At 35.5% G+C, this 16300-nt stretch overlaps 1 protein-coding gene across 3 annotated transcripts in view; it reads right to left on the bottom strand.

The window, feature by feature from the left end:
• LOC129219464 (dihydropyrimidinase-like) overlaps nucleotides 1-16300 on the bottom strand; it is a 182444-nt gene that overhangs the window by 152014 nt on the left and 14130 nt on the right. The window contains exon 2 of one of the 3 annotated variants that reach the window (XM_054853859.1): nucleotides 5798-5966. In XM_054853859.1, coding sequence (XP_054709834.1) covers nucleotides 5798-5947 — 150 coding nt within the window. In that variant the 5' untranslated portion in view covers nucleotides 5948-5966. The remainder of the gene's footprint in view (nucleotides 1-5797; nucleotides 5967-16300) is intronic. The other 2 variants (XM_054853861.1, XM_054853860.1) reach the window with 2 other exon arrangements.

Below are 16300 nucleotides of genomic sequence, written 5' to 3'. Positions count from 1 at the left end.
TGGAGTTTAGGGCTATCTACTGGAGTTGAGGGTTAATCCACTGGAGTTAGGATTAAAATTTCAACAATCAAAATATCACCAAACTGGCAGTTTTTACGTTCAAATGTATAAGGTGTCCCAAAATTAACGCAAGATTTGAATTTGCCGTCATTTTTGCAATAAATTGTGGGCAATCTTGAAAAAAGAATTTGGCAGCTGAGGGTCTAGGGTTATTACAAATGGAGCGTTTTCGATTCTATAATGCGTTTTCATTATCGAACAATTATTTGAAAAATAATGAAAGTTTGGGCGGATCAAGCGGTTTACTGTTATTGGCGCTCAATATCGCAATTAGGTAATGCGCGGGTGGTTGTGGGATTGCTGACATAGACGTTTGACTTCAAATAACCCCATAGGAAGAAGTCTAATGATGTAAAATCACACGATCTAGGGTACAATTCGTATCACCGAAACGAGAGAGTACACGAACAGGAAATTCCTTATGCAGTGATTGAATTGTTTCGCTGGCTGTATAATAGCATAACACTCCTTTTTTACTAACCCTAAACTCCCAGCTGTCAAATTGTTCTTTTTCCGTGGCTGCCAACAATTTACAGCAAAAATTGTGGCAAATTCAAATCTTGCGTTAACTTTGGGACACCCTTTAGAAGCAATTTTCACCCGTCATACCTTGACTGGCGATTTTCCAGTATAGAAAGAGAATGACAAAGAGAGAGAGAGAGAGAGAGAGGAGAAAGCACTGAGAACAAGAAATAACTTGATTTTTGTTCTTTTATACCGACATTACAATTCAAATAAAAACTAATTAAATCATGTCGAAATTCTAAAAAAATATATACTCAAATCTAGAGAAGCAGTTGAAATTTCAGAATTTGCCTCTCACTTCATGTTATCAGAGTTCCTTACAATAATTCTAGCCCAACGAAGAAATCCTGTGTGAGGTCGTTGTTGCAGCCAGGTAAATTTAGCGACATCTTATATTATAATGTGTATATCCATCGCATATATCACTGCTGCTTATATAATTGTTGCTTGTAGTCTAGTTTATAAATTAAGACTGTGTCATCTCAGAGGAATGAAGAAACGAAAACAATGAACGCTATCTACTGGAGTTTAGGGTTAATCCACTGGTGTTAGAGTTAAAATTTCAACTATCAAAATATCACCAAACAGGCAATTGCTTCGTTCAAATAAAGAAGAGTTGAAGCAATTTTCTCCCGTCATGCCTTGACGGACGACTTTCTAGTTTTCAAATAAAATGGCATAAGTACAAATGTTCATGTTTTGTTGAAATATTTTACAAAGCTTTAATATTTTATTAAATTATCGCATGCATTTTCCAAGTAATTTCTAGAACAGTTTTCGTTTTCCGTTTTTCTTTTATTGTGCCCTTTTTATTAATAGAAAATATATCACTCATTTTCAGGAGGACAGAGGTTCACACATATTTGGAAACTTTGTATGTGATAACTTTCAGTTTAATATTAATTTACAAACTGACAATAATTAATTTACCACTTAACATAAAATCTTTGTCAACTAATTTTAACGAATGACTCTATTAATTTCAATTATTTAATTCATTTTAGTTAATTATCATATTTTAATAATCAGTTTTAATTGAATTTATCTTATCTGGTGTAATTATCAGCTACTAATTCTGCTTTAGCATGGCTCCTCTTTTGAAGTTCGTGCAACCTTGGACCCTCCCCCTTAACAAAGTTCTAGCTACGTGCCTGTATAAATGCTTGTAGCGTCAGTCGTTGGGGTAAAAGTAAATATCGGGTAAATGGAAACAAATTGTTACCGCAGTTGTTGTAATTTTTGAAACTAAACTGTTGGTGAGTTAAGACCCCTAGAGGGGGTCATGGTGCAGACTGCGTCATTGAAATTTTTAGTGTGTGTGCGGGAGGGGGGAGGCGGTTCTGAGGGGTATTTTCTTTTTAGGGGTGGGCTCTTGCTTTTGGAGGGGATCTTTGCGATTTTTAGGGAGGGGTGCATCTTTGCTCTCAGAGGTCACCCCTGGTGAAGACTAGGTAACATATCGGAGACATTCTGAGAGTTCCGAGTATTTCGAAACAATGTAGGGCGTGGTCATTGTTTAAAGACGAGCCACTGCGAAAAAAGTTGTTTTTTTAAGTCCAGTGATCTTACATCTCCATCAGGTCTACAAATGGTTTTCCCTAGCTTTATTTGTCAATTGGAAAGTTACTAAAAACATTTAGTCGTGAATTTTACCTCCCCCCCCCCTTTTTTTTTAATACGCAATTTATGACTTTCCATTTATCACATAAATCCTGTACTCTGAGGTAAATGGTTGGCTGAGCCAAGTGTTTTTTCCTTCCAATTGATTTAGAAGATAAAATTTTGACTTAAAATACACCTTCGTGTCTATTTTACAAGAATTCGGAGCACCATTAAATTTTTCGTATAATATGTCTTTAAATAATGTCAGATTACATTTGGACGATTCATTGTTTTTGCATGTGACTTACAGACCACAGTTTGAATATTGATGGTGTAAAACTTCTTAAACTTCTGAACTAATTGTGTATATTGTGGTTTATACATTTACATCAACTTTGCGGGGAAACAAATATAAAAAAGAAACGATTCCATTCGCTAATGAACAGTCACAAAATCAATTTTTTCTTACCTAATTACTCTCGGAGAGTGTAGTCTTGGACAATCCCTCCCCCCCCCCCCTCCAAATGAACAAAATTTCTTTCAATTCCTTCAAAATAAAGATTTTTTTTTTTTTTTGTTCTTTCTAATGTGGCTGCGGTGGAGGCACTGCCTTTTGCAGACCTAGTGCCATAACCCAGAATAGCATTGCTATCGGTGGGTTGCCATTGCCACGAGAAGTTTGAGGCCCAGTTTCTCCACTAGATGGAGGCATCTGGGCTCTGTTGGATGCGAAACTGCACTAGGAATTTAATTTTACCAAGAGATACTCCATGCCAAACGAGTACTCGAGGGCTCTTTAACATGCCGCATAATCATACGACAATGACGCTTTCGATTTTCTGCATCTTGAAAATCCACCGACTGGAGCGAGATTTGATCCTGCGCCTTTAGGCGTGAGAGATCAGTGTTTTAACCATTAAAAAAACACTTCTCTGTCAGTCACATAAGAAAGACAAGGATCTAAATTTGAAACATTAAAGTTTTGTTTTTTGTTATCCCAACTAACCCTATATATGATAATACAAAATAAGATTGGAATGGGCATCTCTGGGATACGGATATAAGTTTCAGAAACAGATCTACAAGAAGAGTCCGATTGAGATAACAGGGGGCCCTGGGTCATCCAACGCTTTTTCCGGGGCCTCGCAGTAGTCAAACCTTACAATACAGTTTTAAACATTGGCTAAAACAGTTTTAACTATTTGAGACTCCTAAAAAGGGGGACCTAGGCCATGGCCTACTTTGCCTATTCAGTAATCAGGTCCTGTCCATAAGCCCAAAACAAGTACATATATGAATATAAATATTCTGGCAAATTATGTTTAAAAAATTTCCCCATTTTTTTTTTTTTTTTTTTTTTTTTTGAGCAATCACGATTGCTTCTTGTTTTCATTTGACATTTTTTGATGTTCCGTTCCTTTTTCAGCTTGGACCAGGGCCTCTGCAGCACCACCGCCCGCCGTTCTCCAGCTATCCGCTTCTCCTGGTCGGAGGCGTCCATATCCTACGCACACACACACACGCCTACACACACATACACACACTCATGCCTGCGCACAGACACAAACACTCACACACATACACACACTGATGCCTCCACACAGACACAAACACATATGCCTACATACACACACACACACCACCGCCTACACACACACACGCGCGTACACACGCAGCACTGCCTACACACCACGCGCGTACACACACAGCACTGCATACACAACACGCACACACATGCATACATACACACACGCGCACCCACACACATGCGCCTACACAAACACACACGCGCATTCATACACACACACGCTCGTGATTGCGAAAAACAATTTGAATTCAAGATGCCAAAAATTTAAATTAATATATACATATATTTTTTTCCAATACTGAAATATGCTTTAAAATCGAAACTTGTTCTGCATCCATTAGGTAAGTAAATTATAGCAAAAAAAAGCAAAGCCGTTTTCAAGCAAAGCCGTTTTCTGGCAAGAGCACATAAACAATTTTGAAATTCGTCCGTTCTGTTGCCGATTTCTAAATTTATACAGGTCGTCCAGAAAAAAGATTTTACAATCCCATTTTGCCAATTGACTTTGGGAACGAAGTCGTATTCGTTTTATCAACAATCCTTTAATCCAGAGATCTTCAAGCTAAGGGCGTATCCAGCTCTAAATGGAAGGTGGGACAAGCTCGTTATGTATTCGATGGGTTGTTCAACTGCAATAATTAAATTCTAAGTGAAATTTTACCAACTCCACCTAAATGTTTTAAATTGTGAAAAGAGGTGTTGTCATGTCATGTAGTAAAATATTTGAAAAGCATAATCGGTTTTTGGAAGATACAGAGGTTGTTGAAGATGATGAACGTTCCGGTCAACCTGTGACAACAAGAACTGATGAAAATATTAAAATAATAATAATAATAATAAAATCGTGCGCAAACATTGGACGGAAGTTTGCCCACCGTTACCAAAAAAAAAACTGACATCCTCAGCACTCATTGCACTGTGCAACAGTTTTTTCACAGACACACGCATTACTGTACTCGATCATCTACTATACTCACCACTTCTCACACCATCCGACTTCTACTTGTTCCAAAAAGTGGAAAAGGCATTGAAAAAAAGCACATTTTCAGTCTGTAGTAGAGGTGAAAGCAACAACGGCACACTTACTAGAGAAGGCGACACTAAATGATCTGCAGCTCTGCTTTGAACAACAGACAATTCTCATGTAGCGATGTAGTAATAGGTACGGGGAATATGTTGGAGGGGACTTTAAGGTGTTCGCATATAAAGCTATTTTTTAAGACCAGTACTTAATTGTCGCACATTGTCTATACACACAGTGACAACCATTGTACTATTAACTGGTGACTTTGTTTTCATCTTTGTTTTCATGTGACATCTTTGTTTTTATGTGTTAAAAGTGACTCAACATTTTTCAAAAATATTTTTATAAAGAAATTATCCCCAGCAACTAGTTTTCTGCGAGTGGTATTTTCAGAGCATACACGGATAATTTCTGTAAACAAAAAATTAACTCACCGAAGTCAACAATTAAAACGGAATTGTAGATAACGCTTAGAGCACGAGCTAATCATTTTTTACATTAGTGTATTAATTTCAAGCTAAAACTAATAAAAAATACAGTACTTTTCTTTAACACCTGTCTTTACACAAAACTCATTTATACCAGAGGAAAAAAAAGAGTATTATTTTAAGAGGTTCCGCCGTAAGTCGACATAGTTCGAAACCTCTGCTTTCATCCAATGATTTTTATCAGAATTAATTTCGCTTTGAAATAACGTTACAGTGAAACCTGTGTAAATTGACCACTTGCTGTGCACTATTTTAGTGGTCAACTTAAACAGGTTGTCAACTTATAGAAGTTGAATTAGATGGTATGGATCTAATTCTGTGACTGAAAATAGCGGTCAACTTAGAGAGGTGGTCAATTTTACAGATTTTACTGTATCTTTTTAGCCAATTCTTACCAGTTGAGTTCAGGATCAAATACCGATAATTATGTAAGATTTATCTTGTTAAAAAACTATTTCAAAGCAACTATAGTAGATGTAATCTACAAGCAAAATTTCAGGTAATTCTAACCTCCGAGTCGCCGAGTCCAAAAGGAATTGCTTCGGTCACAATAGGATTACGAACACGAATTACCTCGTCCTCCATGTCTTCAGCAGCAAAACGTACACTTCTTTCTTGGGCACTTTCTGATTCACTTATGTCTCCATTACAAACAGACATGGTAGAATTTCAGCACCTGCTGAATAGAAAACAAATAATGAGAAAACCACATCCTCATTTTACAGTCAAGAAAAGCAAATAAGATCGGTACACTTCCGCCCACAGATCAGTTTTCTTAGTGGCACTATTCATTTTAAATCTAATGTGGATCCGGAAGATACCGCAATATGAACCAATGTCTTGCCAAGGTCGCTAAAACGATACTTTTCACTGTAAAAAAAAATTGTATGTTGCATGACATGATAGTACTAATTCGCTGGCGACAATGGATGGTGCATAATTTGTCTATATTTCGGCACACTATCAGGGGTGGACTGAGTCCCGCAAGAGGACGCCAATCTTGGCCTCCAAAGGGCGCAAAAAAAAAAAAAAAGTGAAAAAAAAAAAAGATAATTAATTCGAATTCTGAAATTTTGAATTCAAACTATGTTTTTCGCAATCACGAGTTGCGACAGGACTCTACTCATTGGGGCTATTGTTTCTGGAAACAGCTCCTGTCCCTCCAGCCTACCCCTCCTCCTGGGCGGTTACGTGTGTATAGTTGTGTGTGTGCAGGCGTGTGTGTAGGCGCGCGTGCGTGCATGTGTAGGCTTGTGTGAGTGCGTAGACCTGTGTGTATGCACGTAGGCGTGTGTATGTGTGTAAAGGCTTGTGTGTATGAGCGCGCTCGCGTGTGTGTGTGGGGTAGGACATGGACGCCATCGACCAGGAGAAACGAATTCCAGGAGGCAGTGCTCAGAGCTGCGCCTGCAGAGGCCGGTGGGCGGTGATGCTGGTGTCCCTGGTCCAAGCTGAAAAAGGAACCACAAAGCCAAGGACGGTGAAATGAAAGCAATAAGCAATCGTGATTGCTCAAAAAAAAAGTTCCAAAATAAATAAAAACTAAAAAAATATTTAAAAAATACAAAGAAAAGCGATGGTACACAGGTTTACGGGTTTAAAAAAAGAAAATGTTAGCGGGGGGGGAAAAAATTCTACCGAAAAAAATAAAAAAATAAAAAATAAAAATAAAATAAAAACAAAAAAAAAAGTGTTCATGCTCAGTCCTCTCCTGCACACTATACGCAAGTAAGAACCACAACTTGAGAACGGGTTGCACCATCTATATACACTGTAAAAAATTTCGGAAACGTTTCTCGATATATCGGAAACGTTTCCGAAATAGTAGGAATCCTTCATCCAATAGCGAACTCCTCAATATTCAGAAAGCTTTTTGTTATTTCAAGATATCTAGAAGCGGAAGTGATGACGCAACGCTTCGAAACCTATTTCATCCTTCCAACACAGGCGCCAATGAGTCGGAAATAACGAGAACTTCTTTTTTTCTTATCTATGGTTGCTGCAGTCAGCAACTGTTTAGCATTGGATTGCATGTTATTTCATGTCTAGAGAGTAGTAAAATGTGTCGAAACTAATTTTACGCCTTTGCATTTTGGACTGCCCTTGATTTTTTAGACGATGTACGCAGCTATTAAGTTAGTTAATAACCATTTGCTTCTTTACAATTTCCAATGCGACCATAATTAGATATATATTGTGTGTTCAAGCGTGAATAGTTTCAACACCCGTGTTTATACTTAATGAAACGAAACCCTTTGGATTACTTATTCAGTTGTAATGGAGGTACTTAGATTTTCTTCCGCTCATGTTCACTTGTAAGTATTAATGAAGATTTTAAAACATGTTGTTATATACATTTATATTTTTGTTGATTTGCATTTGATGAGGCTCCAATTGTAACTGTTTTTGGGTTTATCGAATTAATTTAAAGTTATCCTACATACCTATGTGCGCGGTGTACTATTTGTTGTAACTAACTGAAACTGATTAATTACGCAAAAGAAGTAAGATTTATATTTGAGAAGCAATCACAGAAAAGTTATTTCGAAATACTTGGATGTACATACATTTTGGTTCAAAAAGAAAAAAAATCAATTGTTTAATTCATTAGAAATATGGTAATGCAAATATTTTCTATTATTGTAATTTGCTTCACAAAAAATGTGCCGGTATAATTTATCTTTTTTTATTATAATTTATTCATTCATTTAAAAATATTTATACCATTAGAAAATGAGCATGTTATCTATTAGTAAGAACATAGTTATGAAATTAATTCATATGCTTATTCATTTTGTTAAATGTGGTTAACAATAAAAAAATTCCTTGACATTAGTTCCGAAAATAACATTTCCTTCGTGGATATACTAGTTTAATGTAGGACAGTCAGGAGGAATGAGTCAGTGGTAAAAATGGAACAGCTGCATTTACATGCTGAAATAAAAAGTAATATTATTTCATGTCATCGTTTTAAAAGTGATCAGTTTTTAATAACTATGTTATTAATATGCAATGCACATATGGTGAGAAGACGAGGGGCGTTCACCACGCAGACTGTGCCATTGACATTTTCAAGGGGTTGCTTTTTTTAAGGTGGGGGGGGGGGGGGCGCTTTATATCATTTTATGGGTGCACCATCACTCTTATGGTGTGGGGGGGGGGTATATATGAAATGGAATAATCATGTAATAGAGTTCAATGTTTTAATAAATAAAATATATAATGCATTTTGCGCACACTCTAAATCAGTAACTTATTTTGAGTAAGTATCTATATTTGTGATAAACTGGAAAAGGGCAAGAACAGAAGAATAAACCCGAATGGTTCCAGCAGGGGGACTTTGGTGTCATATTTAAATTCATCAATTTCTCTGTTGGTACTTTTCGGTACACTTTGTTCGTCAAAGAAATTGACTTGACGTGAACGAATTTCGGAACGCAAAGTGTAGGTAAGTTCTGTCAAATTTTATCCGAAAATAAAAGCTATCAAGTTTGATACAAGATATGTTTTTAAGTTCTGCATTAAAAATACAATATGTTGATAATTTTGTCTTGAAAATATTGAGAGAAAAACTGAAGTTTAATATTGTTTAACAAACAATCCCACTTTTGAGAAAGTACTCCCCTTCCCTCCCCCGACGATTTTGTGATTATGAATGAAACTACTATATTATTTCATAAATTTTCAAAAATTTATAACTGTGCATATGTTATGCTGTTAACCATGCTATTTGTCATTAGAAATTCAGAAAAAAAAATTCCACGAATGATTCTAAAATTGCTTGTTTCATTGCTCTTAGATATGAAAGAATTGAAACTGATATGGCATGCAATACTATAGTAAAGAATTATTTTTTAGAAAAAATCACGGAAAAAGGATTCCGAAATTCTCAGAAACGTTTTTGAAAATTGTTTGGAGAATTCCGAAATACTCGGAAACGTTTTCGAAACTTTTATGAACCACAGCTGCACAGAATACTCAGAAACATTTCTGGAAATTACGGAAAGAGGATTCCGAAATACTCAGAAACGTTTCTGAAAATTACAGAAAGAGGATTCCAAAATACTCAGAAACATTTCTGGAAATTATAGAAAGAAGATTCCGAAATACTCAGACACGTTTCTGGACATTACAGAAAGAGGATTCCGAAATACTCAGACACGTTTCCGGACATTACAGAAAGAGAATTCCGAAATACTCAGAAACGTTTTTGAAAATTTCATGAACCGCAGCTGCACGATATACTCAGAAACGTTTCCGAATTTTTTTTACAGTGTATATAAAAATGAATGTTTGTCTGTATGTCATCCATGAACTCAAAAACTACCCGGCAGATTTGGCTGAAGCTTTCACCGTTTGTTATTTTTGGTACTGGGAATGTTTATAGACCAGTTCGAAAAAAATCCGATCGATAGTTCCTTTTTTGTTCCAATTTAAGTCACAATCCATTGGATAAATACGAATAAAATTATCAGCTGCAGAAATTTATTCGCGTGAAAGATCTCATTGATAAGAAGTTAGCTGTTGCCATTTTTCTTGAGTTTGAACAAATAAATTCTTTCTTTATTGTTTTATGGCTTTCCATGCAACGTGGGGATTTAAAACTTTTTCTATTTGATATTTTTAGCGATTGATTGATCTTGCAAACTGCGTGAGTACAAAATTTGAGTATAGTCACGGCTTCACTTGATACCTGGACCGATTATTATGAAAATTGCTATATATATATGTATTTTTCCACTGAGAAGGTGCATAATATGCTCATTGAAGCTACTCGCCACCAGGTGGCACTGCAGAGTAGCAATTTCAGCCCCGTTCAACCGATTGTCATTTAAATCAGTATAATGATGTATTTTTTTTGTTGACGTAGCAACGCGCGTCGGGTACAGCTAGTAATATACTAAAATATGCATCATACTTTGTAGCTAATAAACTGGCACCATCTTTTGGTGCAACATACCACAATTTTTCATTGTACAAGGGCATCACACCTTTAGAGAAGTACCTTAGTAATTTTTCTGTTTTCATTCCTCTACAAAAATATTCAACTCAAAACAAAGTAAATGCCCTGTTCTCACTCAGTAATTACGTTACATTGTTTCGATAGTAAAAGAATGAAAAATATTTTAAATTCAATACTGACAATAAACTTTACTTTGAGGATAAAGGTTACTGAAAAGAATCTCAATCTGTCAAGAATTGGGGTTGTAGGGCAAGAAAACAAATCCTGAATCTTTTCGGAATTTATTAATTACTAGTCGTACCAAACGCGCGTTGCTACGCCAACAAAAAAAAATACATCATTATACTGATTTTCATGACAATCGGTTGAACGGAGCAGAAGTTGCTACTCTGCAGTGCCACCTGGTGGCGAGTGGCTTCAATGAGCATATTATGCACCTTCTCCGTGGAAAAATACATATATATATATAGCAATTTTCATAATAATCGGTCCAGGTATCAAGTGAAGCCGTGACTATACTCAAATTTTGTACTCACGCAGTTTGCAAGATCAATCAATCGCTAAAAATATCAAATAGAAAAAGTTTTAAATCCCCCCGTTGCATGAAAGCCATAAAACAATAAAGAAAGAATTTATTTGTTCAAACTCAAGAAAAATGGCAACAGCTAACTTCTTATCAATGAGATCTTTCACGCGAATTAATTTCTGCAGCCGATAATTTTATTCGTATTTATCCAACGGATTGCGACTTAAATTGGAATAAAAAAGGAACTATCGATCGGATTTTTTTCGAACTGGTCTATAAACATCCCCAGTACCAAAAATAACAAACGGTGAAAGTTTCAGCCAAATCTGCCGGGTAGTTTTTGAGTTCATGGATGACATACAAACATTCATTTTTATATATATAGATGAAACAAAATTTTTCTTTCATTCCACCGCATATAGTGCACAACCATTGCATAGCATTCCATCCGTTTCTAGTTTCCAATTCATATTAGACTCCAGGGGCGGATCCAGAAATTTTTGTGAGGGGGGTCAAGTTTCATTGGTCAGTAAAGTGGAGGAAAAACAAAGTATAAATAGAACTTTCTTCAAATATTGCATTTCCTTGATATTTGTTCTGTCATTATATTAAATTACCTATTAATGTATTCTAATAAAAATTGTTGTCGGGAAAATTATAAATTTAAATGTGTTAATTGTTTAATATGCTATTCATGTTTAAATTACAAAAATTTTCAAATAAATGAAAATAAACATTTTTTACACTTAATGTGTCAAAAAATTTTTTGTTTCTATGAAAACAAGAAACAGGAACTATATAAAAAAAAGTACAAATATCCAAAACATTGTAGACACGCGTTTTAGAGTTATCACTGTAAAAGGAACCTTTTTACGTAGTGATAAGATATGAACTCTTGGAGAACGGGCATTTTAACAGAAAGATTTTTTTTTTATGCGTGCTCGTACCCTTTTAAAATTTTCCAGCCAAATTTGAACTTAACTTTTTCCTCGCATTTTTTCAACTTTTAAATCGATTTTTATTTTCATCAATTAGGTCTGCAAGATCAATCACCACGAAAGCTTTTTGTTTCTATAAAATTGAAGTTCAACAATAATAATACTAAGTAAGGGAAAAAAATATTTTATGGAAACGTTTTTACACTATGCCTTCTCCTACGTATTGCTAATGGCTGCGTAACTTATGAAGAAGTTCTCATCACAGGGGGGTCAGCTGACCCTTTGACCCTCCCCTGAATCCGCCCTTACTAGAGACATTCATTGAGCCTATGCAATCGTAAATCTTACGTTGAACCAGTGGTTGGAAAAACATTTGTATTGTTGCGAACTATAACTACTAGTACTTTACATAAAATACACCGGCAACTCAGTTTATGTAATAACTGAGCTGGCGGTGTATTTTATGTATTTCTGACTTCGCCCTGGCTTAGGGCGGTAACTTATTGCAAAATACAACTACTTTATTACAAATGTAGTTAACTACAAAACCTTTTTTTTTTAAAAAGTAGCGACTACAAACTACTTTTGAAATTTAGTCGCCACTTAGCTACTTTTTAAAAAATGAATAAAAAGCACTCACACACACTGTTTGGGGAATTGAACGAAAAAATTCGAAAAGTGGTTTAGATTGATAAAATTTAGCTCATTTAAACATGTATTTTTACTAAGATTTTTTTTTTTTTTTTTTTTTGAGCCAACTTGTCATTCTAAACCATTCTTTTCAATTTTTACGAATATTCTCTGCAAGAAAGGATGAAAAAGTCGAACGAATTCAACCTTCAAATATTTAATCCTTTCCTTTGCCAGCGAATATTTAAATCAAGAAGTTCAACTCAGCTACTTGAAAATATAAATAGAAGCAGTCATAATGTGATTTAAATTTTACATAGACGAACATGGACATGAAATTGATTAAATGATGAAAATCATTTTTAACAGAAGAGAAAAACTTTAATTTTCATTATAGGAATCAATTTTATAGGAACTAATTAATTGATTTCGAGCTAGAACTCTGAACCTGGACACCATCCCCTTTCTCATGCCACTGACAAAGTGAAATAAAAACTTTTTTCAATTCTACCAAGTAACCTCAAAATTTTGCAAATATTTAATAACTGACTTTTATTACGTTAATACATCAACACTCAATCACTAACAAAGCAAAAATAAAGAAATATAAAAACAATCCCATCACTAAATATAAATGAATAATCTACCCGAAATGTAAGGGAATTTTTTGTAAAGCATAACTAAAAATGAATTAATTTTTGGTTATTACCCTCTTCCAGGCCTTCCTCCTATTTCTTTTCCTCCTTTTTTTTGCCGCCCCCTTCCCCATTGCTATATCTACCAATGGGCAATATGCTTCAAAAATCGTAGCAACATGCGACTGTTTTCGTCTTCTTTTCAACGAACTTTCTTAATTATGATAGCCCCCCCCCCCCCCCTGAAACAAAATTCTCGCTGCGGCCTTGCAATCGGAGTCCTCCGCCAGACAGAGAGCCATATCACCCTCCCAAGTTCCTCTGAGTCCTAGTGAAACAACCAATTTCGTTTCGAGAGCAAACACTAGATGGCGACACAATTTCAGAATTAAACAAAAATAGATTTTATTTTAAAGACATTCTGGCTCTTAATATATAATACAATCGAGCCCGCTTATTAGAATATCGGTTAAAAGAATATCCCGCTTAATATAATAGATTTTCAATGTACCAAACCAATGTAATGTTATTTTTATTCCGGTTTATTTAATATCCCGCTTACAGCTCACAGGGTCGAATTTAGCTATGCCGCCCCCTTCCCCCTAAAAGAAGCAAAAACTCAAAAACAAGCGAAAAAGTGTTCCCGAAACTTAAACTGTCAAGCTTATGAAGAAATGATGACGTTTCACATTCAGGGGCGCCCCGATCTGAGGTCACAGCGATATCCCAAAAAATTCCCTTTTCTGCAAGTTTTTCTGACGATTCGAAAAATTTGGAGATAGTATTACAACATATTTTTTTTTCTTTTAAAGTTTTAAAATTGTTTTTCAATGATACCTAACGTTTCTTCTCATTAGATTCTTCTCATTTCGCTTTTGAAAACTGCCCATTTGAAAAAAAATATATCACGTTAAACAAATTTTTGAAGACATCTTTTCGCGCGATTTTTAATTTAGTATGCTTCCTTTATTTAAAATCATTCAGCCTTTTTCGCTCTTGTCACTCATTTTCATTTACCTCCGAGACTTAATATTAACAGAAAACATTTTTTAAATATTAATAATGTAAAAAATAAACGTCAATTTACTCAAGAAACCAGTTCTGAATAAACCTTAGTATAGCACTAAAAATCTTCGTCAAACTCCAATCTTATTGCGAGCGACTTCTGGTCAAACGAACGACACTTTCTGAAATTGACACCCGCTCTTCGTCTTTCAGTGGCGGATCCAAACCATGAATTTGGGAGGGGAACTTTTTCAGCAATTTATGCTTATGAGGTGGGCAGGGCCGCGCCAAGCCTGATCGGCGCCGTCGTGCAAATGTCTTTTGAGCGCCTTTATGCAGTGACGTTCGAGCAAAATATAGTTAACTCCTGAGGTCAGGTTTTGTAAACAAATGCAATATGGAAAAAAAAAATGCGTTTGGCATTTAATTCATTAAAATAAAAACAATCTGTTAATTTTCAATTTTGGAACACAGTGTACGTGTTTACTTCATATTTCTAAGTTATTTCGAGTATGGACGGGTGTAAGGAACGGGCGACTGAAACTGACTTTTGGACTTTTTTCTATTGGAAACCTTGCATTGAGCAGCCGTTAAAAAGAGATGGTCAGTTTCAGTTAATCAAAGCATTTTACCCCAACAATTAATAAAAAATTTTGGCAATGTGATCGAAATAATTATTGCTTGCTGTATGCAGCTGGGCCGGGTAGCCCGATCGGTAGAGTGTCGGATTCGGGCCGGAGGGTCCTGAGTTCGAACCTCGATGGTCGAAGATCCACCGTCGTCATTAAAGGGGACTGGGCGACGTTAAATATGCTCGTGGTCTCAATGTCCTCCAAGTGAAACGATACCTCTGGGGGTGCTAGCACCAGGTAGCTATTAGCTCCTGGACTAGTTCTAAATTCTCATTAACTGTTCGATCCGGTGATGGTGCTGCCATCTATTGGTATAAAAAATAATGGAGGCAAGAAACTTAGAATGCAGTCCTCGATATAAATACAGTTGTTGTCAGTTGTGACTCGGAATCGGAAAAAAGTATGCAGCTGAAATTTCTAATATTTTATATACTATCCAGAAAGCAAGATGTCTATTTCTGGACTTTATATTGATCGATATTTAAGTTTGTTTCTGAAGAGAATATTTCAAAATATAGAAAATTCTGGAAAACCTACTTTACCGAGATAGCGGGTCTTTTCAGGCTGGGCCCGGTTTGACGAACCCGGCCTGTGATATGCTAATGTGTTTTTGGAAAAAGAAAATATTTTAAACATCAAAATTAACACCGCTATAAATATCTCTCTAATTAATAAATAATTATTTAAAGTGTTATGCGGGTCAAAATATGACAACAGAGTACTGAATAGATTTCTAAATTGAAGTAGAGGATATTTCCCCTTAAAATCTGAAACTGATATCATTTCCGGTAAAATCAAAAATTTTAAAATACGGAACCGTTACAAAAGGCATTGAATTTAAGATCCAAAACAAATACATAGTCTCTCCAAAGTTTTTTTTTCTTTAATTTAATGCACAAATAGTTAAAAAGATAAAAGGGGGAGGGGGGGAGAATCAAGTAATTATGGTCAACACTTTTCGGAACTAAAAAATTAACCTAAAATATTATCTACAATGTATAAATATTACACACATCTAAATAATATGTTAATGTGCTTATCGTATTTTTTTTAATGTATGATAACATGAAACACTGTAATTACAACGAATTAAAAATCACAAAAAGACTATGTTTGCACAAATTATAATACAAGATATTCACCTCAAGAACCAAAATGGGGATAAGCAAATTTTTTGCTCCTCGTATGCTCGACCTTGTGTAACAAAGACATACCGAAATAGCATTCATGGCTCCACATTAAGAAGGAAAATGCTAATGTGTGCATTAATTGAAGTCACTTGTTTTCAGTGCAAAAGATAGCGCTTTTGAATAGCATGTTTAGACACAATAAGTCAGTAATGTTTCATTTTAGATTCTCAGTGAGACGGAATAATCAATGAGCAGTATAATTTCACTGCCTCCATTAGAAATCATGAGGAATTCCATTTTACTTTTTGGTTAGAGTTTATTTTCCCTTCATTTGAAGCATTTTTGATCGGTAGAGCTCGGCGCCTTTTGGGCTCTGGCGCCGTCGTGCGCCGCACGACCTTGCACATACGGACGGCGCGGCCCTGGAGGTGGGGCGTACATGATATTATGGTTAAAAAATAACCATGAAAATTGAGCTATACAACTTATCCTCTGCGTCTTAACGCGTCTTATAAAAAAAATTGTGCATTACAAATTCTGCAAGTATGTGGGAA

Source organism: Uloborus diversus, chromosome 3 (genome assembly GCF_026930045.1).
Source record: "Uloborus diversus isolate 005 chromosome 3, Udiv.v.3.1, whole genome shotgun sequence".
Classification (NCBI taxonomy): Eukaryota; Metazoa; Arthropoda; class Arachnida; order Araneae; family Uloboridae; genus Uloborus; species Uloborus diversus.
Note: the sequence above shows the minus strand (reverse complement) of the source record. Positions and strands in the feature narration are given on the sequence as shown.